General features: G+C 38.4%; 1 protein-coding gene across 1 annotated transcript in view; it reads right to left on the reverse strand.

The window, feature by feature from the left end:
• Window positions 1-9751, reverse strand: part of LOC121731790 (sodium-dependent dopamine transporter) — a 39557-nt gene extending 29806 nt beyond the window's left edge. Inside the window, exons 1-2 of the mRNA XM_042121416.1 lie at window positions 9703-9751; window positions 1541-1696 (exon numbers count right to left, since the gene is read on the reverse strand). Of these exons, the coding sequence (XP_041977350.1) occupies window positions 1541-1679 (139 nt within the window). The 5' untranslated portion in view covers window positions 1680-1696; window positions 9703-9751. The remainder of the gene's footprint in view (window positions 1-1540; window positions 1697-9702) is intronic.
• Between the last annotated feature and the right edge of the window lie 4794 nt (window positions 9752-14545).

Genomic DNA, 14545 nt, shown 5'->3' on the forward strand with positions numbered 1-14545 from the left:
TTTTTTATTAGCTACATGTTAGGGGCAGAGGACGTTGATAGTATTCCTGTGCGTCAACTAACTACGTTTCGAGAGTAAACAGCGACGCGTTGTTAGTATTCCTGGGCGTAAATAGATGACGTTTTTAAATATTTTTTGAGTGTGAATTATGTAATACAGGTTTTTTGAACATAAGAAATAACTTCGTTCCATTCGGGTGTCCGTTGACACACATAATAATAGATTAAATTTTAGTTATAGGCGAAATTAAGAATTCAGATTAAAAAAAATACTATTTAGTTCTAGCGTACTTATAACGTACATGGCCACTTTAAAGTTAACTTTCATTTAAACAATATATTATTAAATTAGCACATCTGATATTCGTAGTCGTAAGAGACCGCAGTAATTACAGACGGTACGAGGACCGTGTTAGGCGAGAACCACTCAGCACTCTGTACTCTATAGTCTATTAGAGATGGCGGAATATTCGGCAGGATTCGTCTTAAATAAATTCGTCTTAAATGGATAGAAAATAGTCGACTAGATGTTCAAGTTGTCCATAAATTCGTTTATCGTGCAGCTGTTATATTTTTCCGTCATAAAAACTACCCTATATCCTTTCAAAATAGCCACACATATTTCTTCAAAATCTGTTTAGCTGTTGCAGAGAAAACAGGGAGGCAGACATATTTTGGCATTTACAAAAAATAGTAATTGAGACTTAGGATTTTTCTACACTCTACGTTTCCTAGAGTGAAGTATTTAAAGAAGAAAGGCTCTACATGAGGCTGGAAAATGTAATCTAATTACGAAGGTAACTATTTTTTTATGAAAAACGTCAATTGTGCTTACAGTACAGCCCCTGTAGACAAGTGGCAAAACGCTAACGCTAACGCTAGCGCTAGCGCTACAAAATGTATGGATTTGACATTAGTATTCGCTAGCGAAGCGATGACTTATGTCAAATCGCATACATTTTGTAGCGCTTGCGTTAGCGTCAGCGTTAGCGCTTTGCCACTTGTCTACAGGCCCAGTGCTCCCAAAGCACTGATCTCCATTGTATAATGGAGGTCCCAAAGTGGTAATGCGCATAGAAATTTTCGTAATTTTTCGGCAACTGTCGTATTTCCCGAGCGTCGGAAGAGTCGCTGCAAGCGCTGTTTTAAACTTAACTTAAAAAACAGCGCTTTGCAGCGACGCAGAGGCGCCTGACGTAGCTTGGACGATACCACGGTAATATAACGCCGCGATGGCTTCCCGGTGAGTTATAAGCACTGATTATTATAGATGACCGGCGACAGCGGACAGCCACCGGTATATATGATATTTACTTCTATTTCCTTTGATCAAGGTGCTAAATGCAAGTGCATTGTTTGGGGCTCTTACGTTTCATAGATTCGGGTGTTTTCGTGATTACGACAGTTAGCGAAGATTTCCATGCGCATTATTAATTTGGGAGTACTGTAGACTGTTGTTTGTGTCATGATGAAGGTGTTAAAAAGCACTTTAAGTCACCTTCAGTGTCCAGCTATGATTCTAGAGACCAAGAGTTACTCACCGCCGCCATTCTTGTAGCATAGGTATGGGAAGCGCCACACGTTGGCGAGGTCCACCGCGAAGCCGATGACGCTGAGCAGGAAGTCCACCTTCTTCCCCCACGTCTCCCGCTCCCCGCCCGGCACCGCCGACTTGCACATCTTACCCACACCACCACCTGGGAGACGAGGACCAGTTTAGTAAGATAGAGGAGTAACCAGGGGAAACTAAAATTGGTAGCTGATCAAAATATATTTAGGCACCTTTGCTCAAGATACAATCGAGAATCAAACCAATTAGATAATATGTAGTTTTTGATACTTTCGACATCTTAACCCTGGCGTATAATCGTATGGTGTCAAAATGGAATCGATTTAATTAATAAAATTAATTAATTAACAACTAAAATTGTATTAAGATTGGTGCCAAAATCTATGATAGTTTACAAATAATCGGCCAAATGCGAGTCGGACTCGCGCACGAAGGGTTCCGTACCGTTATAGAGAAAAAAATAGGCCAAAAGTTGTGTTTTTGTTACTGTTATAAGTACAGCAAAAGTAGGCCAAAAACGAACAGCCCATAAAATAAAATAAAAATGCCTTTTATTTCTTAACAGTAAAATAATACTATCTTAATCTTAATACTATATAATATGGTTAATAACATTTTTATTTTGTTTATTTTGTTTCTACTGTAAGAACCCCTCCACAGGTGAAGGCCTCCTCTAAGTCCAGTGTTCTCTTGATTTCGCTGTTTCCATCCAGTTGGAACCAGCTTTCTTTGAAAGTTCATCCTCCCATCTGACATAAGGTCAACAAGGAACAGCCCATAGACGGCCCTAAATTGTATAAGTCATTAAAAAAATCCTTCTCTTCTTTTAAGTTTTTTTTTTTTAATTTAACTTTATCTAAAAGTTTAATATCAGATTAGATAGGCTATTAAACAAGGTTTATTTAAATGTGTAGGTGTCTTAACAAAGAGTTAGTTTAGAATTTCAATTGAAATATCCCTAGACCATGTGTTTACGTCACTTTAAAACGTAACTTTTTAAAGTGATATCAATATAATTTCAAACGTAATCAATATTCGGTTATTTTAAAAGCTCGCACAAATGACCTTCGACCTTCGAGCTTAATTAACCGGCACGATAAAGCTCTCGTAAGCTCTCCATTAGCGGTCACGCCGTCACACTCAACATGGGACATGTCCATGTCCACCCGACCTAGGGTTGAACACAGCTTAAAGCGTTTGTTTAGATTGAGGGTATATTAGAGGTTATAAATATTTTCTTACATTTTTTTTTCACCTCCGACGCAATAAGAGGTGAGTTGTAAGTTTGACGTGTCTGTCTGTGCATCAGTCTGTCTGTCTGTGGCATTATAGCTCCCGAACGGGTGAACTGATTTCAATTCAGTTTTTTTTTAATATTAGAAGCCTGTAAAAATAATAACAAGAAATTTCTTACATGAAAATTCTAATAAAAGATACTTTTTCAATAGGTAAAATTAGGGAGTATTTTTAAAGCATAATGTCTATTCAATCCTGTAAAACAGAATTCAATTTTTGATAGACAAATGCCACGCTACATCTGCCAAAACAAAATAAATGTTATTCTACGAAAAACTACTGTTACCTTACATTTTGAATTTTAAGGATGAATATAATCAGTTTCTTAGGGCATACAATACGATACTTACGTCTTATATATTCAGTTTCAGATATTAAGGTTTTATTTAATCACAAAAATATATACAAAATTTACTCAAGAATCAATAACAACTCCAACGTGACAACCCTGATCGAATTTGGTGGAGTGGCTGTCACGCCAACGCGCGAAAAATGTGGACGTCATCACAACACCACTCCGGTACATTCCGGACTTGAAAATCCCGGACTCGAAAATCCCGGGACTTGAAAATCCCGGACATGCGGGATAATTGGTTGGCGTTTGTTTCGTGACTTATGAGTCCTGACCTTTATGGTTTAATTACTGGGAGTGATAGGCTATCACATTTGAGTGTGTAACGAATTTCGTTTTGGAACTATAACTATTATGTTTAATGAATTTTCATGTACGAATAGATCGTAGAACAATATTATAGGTAAACTTAGTTTTATAAGGTATTTCTAGATTAGTTTTAGTTGAATTGATTTCAACAACTTGCATTTTTTATATAATTTTGGTGGAAATTTTTGTTTCCACCAAAATTACAGATTAGGTGTTCACGGGAAACTGGTACGACAACCACCACCTAGACGAGTTAGCTTGTGTGAGAGTAAGTGAATGACGTATTTGTATGCTTTAAGAATCAATGGTATTTTGTAAAAATTATGTTTTACACACCCACCAAAATTTACCCACCAAAATTGGAATTTGCGAGAAAATTAATAATCTTTAAAAGAAAACTACGTGCACTAAAGTTATAACACATTAACTTAATTATAAACAAACTAAAACTCTACCGATATTCAAAATAACAACAAGATATTATTGCCACAAGTAGGATAATTTAAGTACACCAAAATTGCACAAAATCGGGGGTTTTGTGATAACGGTTTTCTTTCATTTCTGTCTGGAAACTGGTAAGTACGACCCAAAAGAGCTGGTCCAAGTAGATATACCCATCGATATAGTTACGCTGTTTTAATATTCTTGTGACTAAAATATGGTTTTTAGTCCCCGGAAACCATTTAGTCCGGGTTCCCTAGATCATTTTTTTCATTTGATTACTATCAAACTAATTTTTTGTGAGTAGCTTCCTCACAACAACAATTTTCTTTGCGAAAATTCTCGAAAGTGGTAGCTAACAGAGATAGAAAGGATTAAATATTTCGATTTGATGATCCTAAAATATGGGTTGGTAGTCAATAAGTCCTTGTTGACTACGAAACCCTAAAAAAAGATGACTAACCAGCAGATTTTTTGTTTATTAACAGTATTTCTCCACTATTTAATTAATGTTATTATACTTATAAACCTTCCTCTTTAATCACTCTATCTGACAGAAAAGAGGGAATTATACTATGTAGTGGAATTATACTATGTAGTGGAATTATACTATGTAGTGAAATTATACTATGTAGTGATTTAAATTTGAAATTGAAGAAGTCTACGAAAATTTCGAAGAGCGTCGTCGCTGTGCCCTGAGGAATGGGAATCTACGACGAGCATCGTAAAAAACTACGTCGCGTCCTAGTACGGTCCATTCCTCAATATTAACTGCGACAATTCACCCTGCATTGTATCGACGGCGTCGTGCCGTGTATCGTGGCACGTTACGATGTCGCGACGTAGTAGACGCCGCACGTCGTATCGTGTCTATGTGTCCCGGCTCTGACGCGACGCAGCGTTCGTAGCAGCATCTACGAATTTCGTAGAATGCGTAGCCGCTTCCCACTACATCCGATCCGTATCCTACATGAAGCCGGAATCGTTTACGGCAGTGTTTTTCAACCTATGAAGCATCTGTAGGTCGCCAAAAGTTGAGAGAACTGTTTAAACGACAATAAAGATTAAAAATATAATATACTAGCTGTAGCCCGCAACTTCGTCCGCGTGAATGTATGTTATTAAAATCGAGATTTACAAAATTGAACACCCATCTACGACTATTTTATTTGAATCTACATTACACACGAAATTTTTAATGCACCACAAATATATTTCTTTCGTCTTGGCAGAAAAAACTCTCCCAGAGAACATGATTCAAACATACTGCCTTCGGTCGTACATATTCTACCATTTCTACCTATGTGCTCGACCGATGCTAGTAACTTAGATCCGTAAAGTTTGACTTTAAAATTTCCATGGCTGGTAACGAATTGAGATACGCAGTGGTCAATATCCATCCAGGGTTTGGATAAGCGTTTACGAATATTAGGAAAAGTTTTAAAGATCGACCTTTGCTAGAATTGGTACCTAATCACTTTGGTTGTCGTTGTAAATTCCGAGGAGTTTCTTCAATTCCATTACTTATCAAGTCACCGCTTTTAGGGTTCTGTACCCAAAGGGTAAAAACGGGACCCTATTACTATAAGACTTCGTTGCCTGTCCTTCTGTCTATCACCAGGCTGTATCTTAAGAACCGTTATAGCTAGAGTTCTGAAATTTTTACAGATTGTGTATATCTGTTGCCGCTATAATAACAAATACTGAAAACAAAATAAAATCAATATCTAAGGGGGGCTCCCATACAACAAACATGATTTTTATGGCCTTTTTTGCTCGATACCAATAATTACAACAGGCAGGCAGTTGAAATTTTTGCAGAATCCTTAAATATATGTGTTATTTAATAATTAATAATAAAATTGGAATATAATTAAAATTTAAGGGGGGCTCCCATACAACAGCACAACTTTTGGCCTATTTTTTCTCTATCACGGTACGGAACCTTCGTGCGTGAGTCCGACTTTCACTTGGCCGATTTTATTGTAAACATGGTATCAAATTCGGGCAATATATATAACAAAAAAAGAATTTTGAAAATCTGACCACAAACAGCAAAGTAAACATTAACTCCTCCTTTTTTTAAAGTCGGTTAAAAAAAAGTATCTAAGATGTTGACCAGGGATGTAAGGTATCATCATGCCAAATTTCATTGAAATCAGTCCAGCGGATTCAGAGATTAGCCTGTACAAACAGACAAACAGACAAACAGACAGAGAAACAAAAATTTCAAAAACAGTTAAAATGTATTTTACTACTCTTCTTACATGCCCCTGACTCATTTTTTCAAGTTTATTTTCAATGTACAAAAATATTACCTCTACGATTTTATTATAAGTATAGATTTAGTAGATAAACAAAATGATAAATTCATAACCACACATACAATGTACCATCGAGGAAGTTGATTCCTATGCAAATGACAGACCAACGTTATTCGGTCGAATATGTCAATTCAATGTTAATTGTGATCTGTCAGCCGGGTTTGACTAACGCAACCAAACTACTTAGGTCCCCAATTTGCATAGGAATCAACTTCTCTGATAGTACATTAAAAAGTAAAGGATTGAGGGGGTCGCGAAATATTATACACACCACTCATCACAATAAAGGTTGAAAACAATTAGTATCTAGGTTCCCTAAAACATTTTTTCGTTTAATTACTATTAAGCTTTTTCGTGAAAACTGCAAAAATTCTCGAAAGTGTTTGCTAACAGGGATAGAAAGGATTCAATATTTCGATTTGATGATCCTAAAATACGGATTGTTCTACTGTAGGACAATGTTACTGTTAAATTATATAAATATTAACCTATCATTTTTGGGATTTCTAATATGATGTCATAAATAATTACATTCTTTTCCGCTTACATTGCAAACGCAGGCTGAACCCTACGAAATTTATGAAAATAATGTACTAAGTCTTGTATTAATTGTACACTATAAAAAGGTCTACAGAAAACTTCGCGATGGTATAATATCTCTTATGGATATCCCATAATAACATTTTTGTCATTTACTTTTAACTTCATTTTTCGCGATTTTAACCAATACGGAAATAATCCTTTTTCAATTAAATACTTTAAATTCATTACTGATTTAATATAGATCTATGGCCGTTTACAGCATATGATTTAAATTAATATTTTCGAAGATATTACAGATTAAAAAATTGCGGGACGTAGCTTTTGCGGCGGTACCAACCAATGCGGGCCACGGCCCACGGGTAGTACCTTTTTTTAACATGGGGAAATGCTTTACGCATCCGGGCAAATTAGGGATATCGGCCGGGGTATGTGGGACTCCAGCGTAGTCTATCGACTAATCCCCATGGCGCTCCACTCATCGCTTAGGGCAGAGTTGCGGGTACGATAGAACCTACCACAACCCACGGGCGGCCACGGGTAGTACCTAATAAAAATATAAACCAAAACTACTGAATCGATTTTAATATTTTAAAAATTCTAAAGGAAAAATCTGTCGCTATAGGAGATAGCGAAAAATGCTGATAGGAGTTGCATGTTCCATTTCTTGTTTTTGGGCAAAATATAATCTATATCTATACTTTTAATATTAATATTATTATAATTGGGAAGAGTTTGTTTGTTTGTTTGAGCGCGCTAATCTCAGGAACTACTGGTCCGATTTGAAAAAGTCTTTCAGTGTTAGATAGCCCATTTATCGAGGAAGGCTATAGGCTATATTTTATCGCGCTAAGACTAATAGGAGCGAAGAAATAGAGGAAAGTGTGAAAAAGCGGAAGAAATTATTTGAACGCGCTAATCTCAGGAACTACTGTTCAGATTTGAAAAATTCTTTCAGTGTTAGATAACCCATTTATCGAGAAAGGCTATAGGTTATATTTTATCACGCTAAGACTAATAAGAGCGAAGAAATAGAGGAAAATGTGGAAAAAACGGAGGAAATTATTTGAAGGGGCTTATCTCACGAACTACTGGAGCAATTTTTTTTGTTCTTTTGGCACAGATAAGAAGTAGACCACGTGAAGGATCATAGACTATTTTTTGTGGACTAATTTGTCTGCGAAATATCTAATTTACGCGGCCGAAGCTGCGCGGAACGTTATATTTCGCGTGGTCACGTCATCACGCGTGAACGGCTGGACCTATTTTGCTGAAATTTGGTATAAATATACTTTGAGTCCCGAAAATGAACATAGGATACATTTGTCCCGGAAAAATGTACGGTTACTGCATAATTTACTTTTATTATATCTATTTTCATGGAATTTGGTACTATTCAATCTATTTTGATGAAATTTGGTATGGCAATACTTTCAGTCTGGGGAAAAGACAAGGGATACTTTTTATCCCGGAAAATATACGGTTCCCGCACAATAAACTTTTATGATTCTCGCCTAAACTATTTAATCTATTTTGATGAAATTTGGCATGTAGATTGGAGATACTTATTTGAATCTGGGACAAGGAATGTTTTTGTCCCGGACCCACACTATATGCTTTTCTGATTTGCGCGTAAACGACTCAATCGATGTACGGGAACAACTATAAACTAAAGTCCACGCGGACGAAGTCGCGGGCAACACTAGTAGCTAGTTATTTATTATTATAAATCCACCGTGTACGACAAAAAATTTGTTTGGTTTTTTGATATTATAAACATGATAAATCTTGTGAAGCTGTCCTCGTCAAATCCTTGAACTGTAAGGACGTAATATATTACCTTTTATAGTTTAGTAGTTACGTGTTTTAAATAGCAAGTATTTCGGGTCAACTAGTATGTAAATAGTATTTTATATAAAAAATCAATTTTTGCCTACGTTCGTTCTATCACGGAAGACGGTACGGAACCTTTCGTGAGCGAGTCCGACTCGCACTTGGCTGATTTTTTTAAATACGTGCATCGTTGTTGTGACCATCTTTACATGAATTTAAAAACGGACCAAGCGAAAATTAATTTATCCGTAACTACAAGTAGAAGTTCGATAATCGCGCGGGAACCGTACAGTACTGTTATACTGCGATCAAAGTTATCCCTTATCCTTTACCGGGGTCAAAGTATCTTCATACTAAAGTATTTATACTCTGACAAACAAACTTTCCCATTTAAACAATAGTTAACGTACAGACAGACTATCCCATTAACAATTAAAAGTACTGAACAAAACCAATATGACCTGCAAACATTCAAGAAGAGAACGTATTCCCTCTTTAAAGGCCGGCAACGCACCTGCAGCTCTTCTTGCGAGTGTCCATGGGCGACGGTAGTTGCTTTCCATCAGGCGACCCGTTGGTCGTTTGCCCCTTTTCTAATATATTTAAAAATTCTCGGGTCACAGTGTTTGTGCGCGAACTCCTCCAAAACGGCTCCACCGATTTTAATGAAATTTTGTATATGTATTCGTAAGGCATGAGAATAGATATTTATCTACATTTTAATATTGATACAAGAAATAATTTATATGGCAACATTTGCCGGGTCAGCCAGCTAGTTTTATATAAAACGAGCTTTTGCCCGCGGCTTCGCTCGCGTAAGAAGTATAATATACAAACTTTCATCCCCTATTTTATCCCCTTGGAGGTGTAATTGATCAAAATCCTTTCTTAGCGGATGCCTACGTCATAATATCTACCTGCATGCCAAATTTCAGCCCGATCGGTCCATAGGTTTGGGCTGTGCGTTGATAGATCACCATGTCAGTCAGTCACCTTTGAGTTTTATATATATAGATAGATAGAAGATAAAGTACTTACGTGCGGCTCGGCGGGCGCAGCTCTCGCGCCATGACCGCGCGCCGCGGCGGTCGCAGCAGACTGCTGGGTGCGCGGCGGTGGGCTGGACCACCACGCCTGTGGAGTGGACACGCCCACTGCACAGAATAGCCCACGCCACAGGCTGTTGTACAGAGGATCAACTGCATACGACGCTGGGGGATCGATTTTACTGAAATACGAGTATGCTCAACGTATGCAATTTCACATTTGATTAAACAGTGGAGTTTGGTAACAGGTAAACTCACTCACTCGACGAAACACAGCGCAAGCGCTATTTCACGCCGGTTTTCTGTGAGAACGTGGTATTTCTCCGGTCCAGCCGGCCCATTCGTGCCGAAACATGGCTCTCCCACGTCTAAACGTATTGTGTGTTACAGTGATTTTATACTACGAGTAAATATAAAATTCAGTCGAAATCAGTATTTCTCGTGACCTATTTGATCTTATGGTTCCGGCCTTAGAAACACTACTGCAAAAAGTAACCAGTGTCTATCTGTAGACATGGGACAGTATAAATTGTATTCAGAACATAAATTCCTCGAATAAAAATCAGGGACAAGAGCATTATAATAATAATAATAAAAAAAACCAGTGTCTATCAGACTGTGCTGGATACTCTTTGCAGTGTCGCAGAAATCAAAGGCCGGCAACGCACCTGCAGCTCTTCTGATGATGGCGACGGTAGTTGCTTTCCATCAGGTGACCTGTTTGCTCGTTTGCCCCCTTATTACATAAATAAAATCAGCATTATATAAACTTTGGCCGACTGCACTAGAAGGATTACTCAGATTATTATTAAGTATATAATATAGTAGACTCGTTGCTAAGTGTACAAAACGCCGAAGGCAAGCTGCGTGCACGCCGCGCAATCGCAGCGTCATCGCGGCGTGTGCGTTGCGCAGTCGCGTCGCTTTCAAATCGCTCGCTAATCGCCAGTGTGATAAGGCCCTTAAGTCAATTCCATACATTTTGGTCGGCAATTATATAATAAAAGAAAACGTCTTGGCTAAAGGCTCAAAATATTACTAAAGAAACAAAATATTACACGACTACGGTAAGTCAACGAAAACCGTAGTGCTGCTACGAGTTGCTACGAGAATGCAATGATGAAAAACAAAGTAAACATTATTTGATAATATTATTATCACAAAGAATAATACAGATTTTGTGTAGATAATATTACGAGCTACTATATTATTATGTCTATAAGGCTAGAATAATATTATTATAGTTATGATTAGTCATGACTCATGAGTCATGACTCATGACATACAAAGTACAATCTCTTGGCGTACAAAACTCTCCAACTTTTTGAGTACACACAATATGTAACTAATCTAGTTATATGTACTATATATATATTTTTTTAATGAAATAAGAGGGCAAACGAGCAAACGGGTCACCTGATGGAAAGCAACTTCCGTCGCCCATGGACACTCGCAGCATCAGAAGAGCTGCAAGTGCGTTGCCGGCCTTTTAAGAGGGAATAGGGTAATAGGGGAGGGTAGGGAAGGGAAGGGAAGGGAATAGTTGAGGGTAGGGAAGGGAATAGTGTAGGGGTTAGGGGATTGGGCCTCCGGTAAACTCACTCACTCGGGGAAACACAGCGCAAGCGCTGTTTCACGCCGGTTTTCTGTGAGAACGTGGTATTTATCCGGTCGAGCCGGCCCATTCGTGCCGAAGCATGGCTCTCCCACGTATAAATATAATACTTTGAATCTTGACTCGGAGGTCGTGGGTTCGATTCCCGCGTTGGAAACATGTTATTTCCAAGTTTGGTTAGGACAATGAAGGCTGATCACCTGATTGTCTGACAAGTAAGATGATCCATGCGTCGGATGGGCATGTAAAAAGTCGGTCCCGCGCCTGATCTCTCGCCGGTCGTGTCGGTCTTCCGTCCCACTGGATTATGAGAGTAAAGGAATAGAGAGTGCTCTTGTATACTGCGCACACACTTGGGCACTATAAAATTACTCCTGCGTAGCTGGCCTGGTTTCAATGAAACCGGCCACCGTCACCGAAACCGGTGTGGGAGCTATAATTATTATTATACTTTGAATCTTTTAGTAGAAGTTTAACTTTTGGATATTGTTATAAATTATAATGTAGTTAAGATAATTTTTAAAAAAGAAAATTTTATAGTGGGCATGATTTTTATAGTTAATACTATTGGGCTACCTTCCCTTTCTTACCTCTACATACTTACCTAATTCTTTTAACCTACAAAAGTTACGAGCCCAAGCACTGTAAAATTGGAATCCCAAGCCTCCCTTTCCAATTACCTAGCGATACCAAAAACCTTAATCAGATTGCAAAAAGAAATGATAAAAATTAAATTAATGCCACTTCGCAGAAATTAGATCAATTAGCGAGGTGTGGGTGTAGGCGTGGCGTTGGGCGTGGCTCACTGGCCACGCCCACCGACCCGTCAATTACAAGGGTCACCGCTCAAAGGACGTATTAAGGACACGGAGCATGTCAATTCAGTTAACGTATAGAAATGCTGGGCTTCTGGAAAATTCATATTATTTGCGCCATTTGTTAGCCCACTTTTTACGTCTTAGCATTTTTCCTTGGCATGATTTTTATTATTATAACTTGTAGCGTAGAGTGAACTACTTTTTTAATTATAGCTGCAGTGTGTGGGTTTCTATTAAAGACAATAGGGAACATGCAAATATAGTATTGATGAAAATTTTGCTATTAAAATGATAAATTAGCGGTTCTGAAGATACGAGGCAATAAAGAATATTACAAACATACAAGATACGCGCTAAAAAATACAAAAGAACTGCTGCAACTGCAAGGTTTGTAGAAAGAAAAAAAAAATTTATAGAAAGTTGTTTTTTTTTTTAATTACGACTTAAAATTAACTTGAAACGGAACGGATTTCAAAACACCAATCAGCGTTCAGTGACGTCACACCTGCTCACCACTTTTTGAGAGGTACGATCAGGTGGGGCCTGTGGGTGGGGGCGGTGGGGCCATTGTCAATAATTGTCAAACAGTAGTGACGTCATACAGACTATAGATCCGTTTTGGCGACAAAATTTAAATTCACAATTTTAAACCGCATTTTTTGCAGTAAATTCCAGTGTTTTTTTTTTAATATACGTACTTGTAGTCTGTGTGGTGGTTCTACATGGAGTTCTTTAAAATAAACACAAAAATAAAAATATCGCATCTTCCCTGTTATGAGACGTATTGTGCTATGATACATTTTTACATTTTTCTCTTACCTTTAGATAAAATTTTGGTGTAACTTGTTAGTAATAAGTTGTTTGAGTCTAGGTTAAAGGGCAAAGTGTTTTCCAACTTGATACAAGATTCTTAAAAGAAAGTCTTGTTATGGTCTATTTGGGGCATATTCTGCAGGTAGGTAGACATAACTTCGAGAGAGAAACCAATAGGAGGATACAGTTGTGTTGGGCAGCATTCAGGAAGTTAAGCCACATTCTCACGTCACATATTCCGCAGAGCTTGAAGACGAAAATCTTCGATCAATGCGTGCTTCCCGTTATGACCTACGGGGCGGAAACCTGGCCTTTTACAGCAGGGCTAGCTCGTAAGTTTTCCGTCGCTCAGCGTGCTATGGAGCGCGCTATGCTCGGAGTTTCTTTGGCGGATAAGCTTCGAAATAAAACAATTCGTCAAAGAACTAAAGTCACCGACATAGTGCAGAGAATTAGTACGCTGAAGTGAAACTGGGCTGGTCACGTAGCTCGAAGAACAGACGATCGCTGGAGTAAACTTACTCTGGAATGGAGACCAAGGGTGGGAAATCGGGGTGTAGGTCGACCTCCAACTAGGTGGGACGACGATCTCCGCTTAGTTGCAGGCCCATGTTGGATGCGAGTAGCAGGAGATCGGTCATCTTGGCGTTCATTGAGAGAGGCCTATGTCCAGCAGTGGACGACTATAGGCTGATATGATGATGATGAATATTATTTCCAAGTCCTTTTGATAAAGCTACAACAGCTATCCCCAACCCGCGGCCCACGGGCCGCATGTGGCCCACCGCGTCGCCGCCGCGCGCCGCCGCGCGCCTCCGGGACTTTATCTGTGGCCCGCGTGATGTTAAAGCGCTTATTCCACTTATCCTAGCTAGGACGTCCTAGCTAGGATCCTAAAAAAATTAGTCAAGTGGAATAACATTATTAGAAAGCTAGGATCCTAACCTAGCTAGAATAAATGGAATAAGCGCTTAAACCATTTTGAAATTCACAACCAGCGGCAAAATAATGTAAAGCAAAATATTATTATTAAGTATATAAATCTGCACCATACAGTATGTATGTAGTTGCAAATAAACTTTATTATTATTCGTGAAAGGTGTGAAATTGTTTACACTTTTAAATCGTTAATTTTGAAGAACGTTATTTTTTAACCCTAAAAAATTTTTGTTGCGGCCCGTGACACCAAGACTAACCGCCGCACTCAGAGACATTAAGTTATGATTAACCTTCAATTAAATGAAGAATTTGACAGATAATGTATGGGGCTTATGCCAAAATTTTGAATTAATTACATTTAAGTACCTAATATTAATTATGGAACATTAGTTCCACTCTGAGTGCGGTAGTAAGACGTGTTTTTGGCACGTATTAAAAAACGGTTGGGGACCACGGGGCTACAAGATAAGGCAGGCCGCTGATTCGTGGTTGTATTGTGTGCTGTGGCCTGTTTCTTATGTCAATGGTTGTGGATTGTGGTGACTGGTGGTGTGGCCACCGATCACGTGGTTGACAGATGATAATTTATTAAACTAGCAGCACCTTAGTAATCTTTAGTCTATGGTTCCTATCTGTCACGATTCTTGAAC

Source organism: Aricia agestis, chromosome 11 (assembly GCF_905147365.1).
Source record: "Aricia agestis chromosome 11, ilAriAges1.1, whole genome shotgun sequence".
NCBI classification, from domain to species: Eukaryota; Metazoa; Arthropoda; class Insecta; order Lepidoptera; family Lycaenidae; genus Aricia; species Aricia agestis.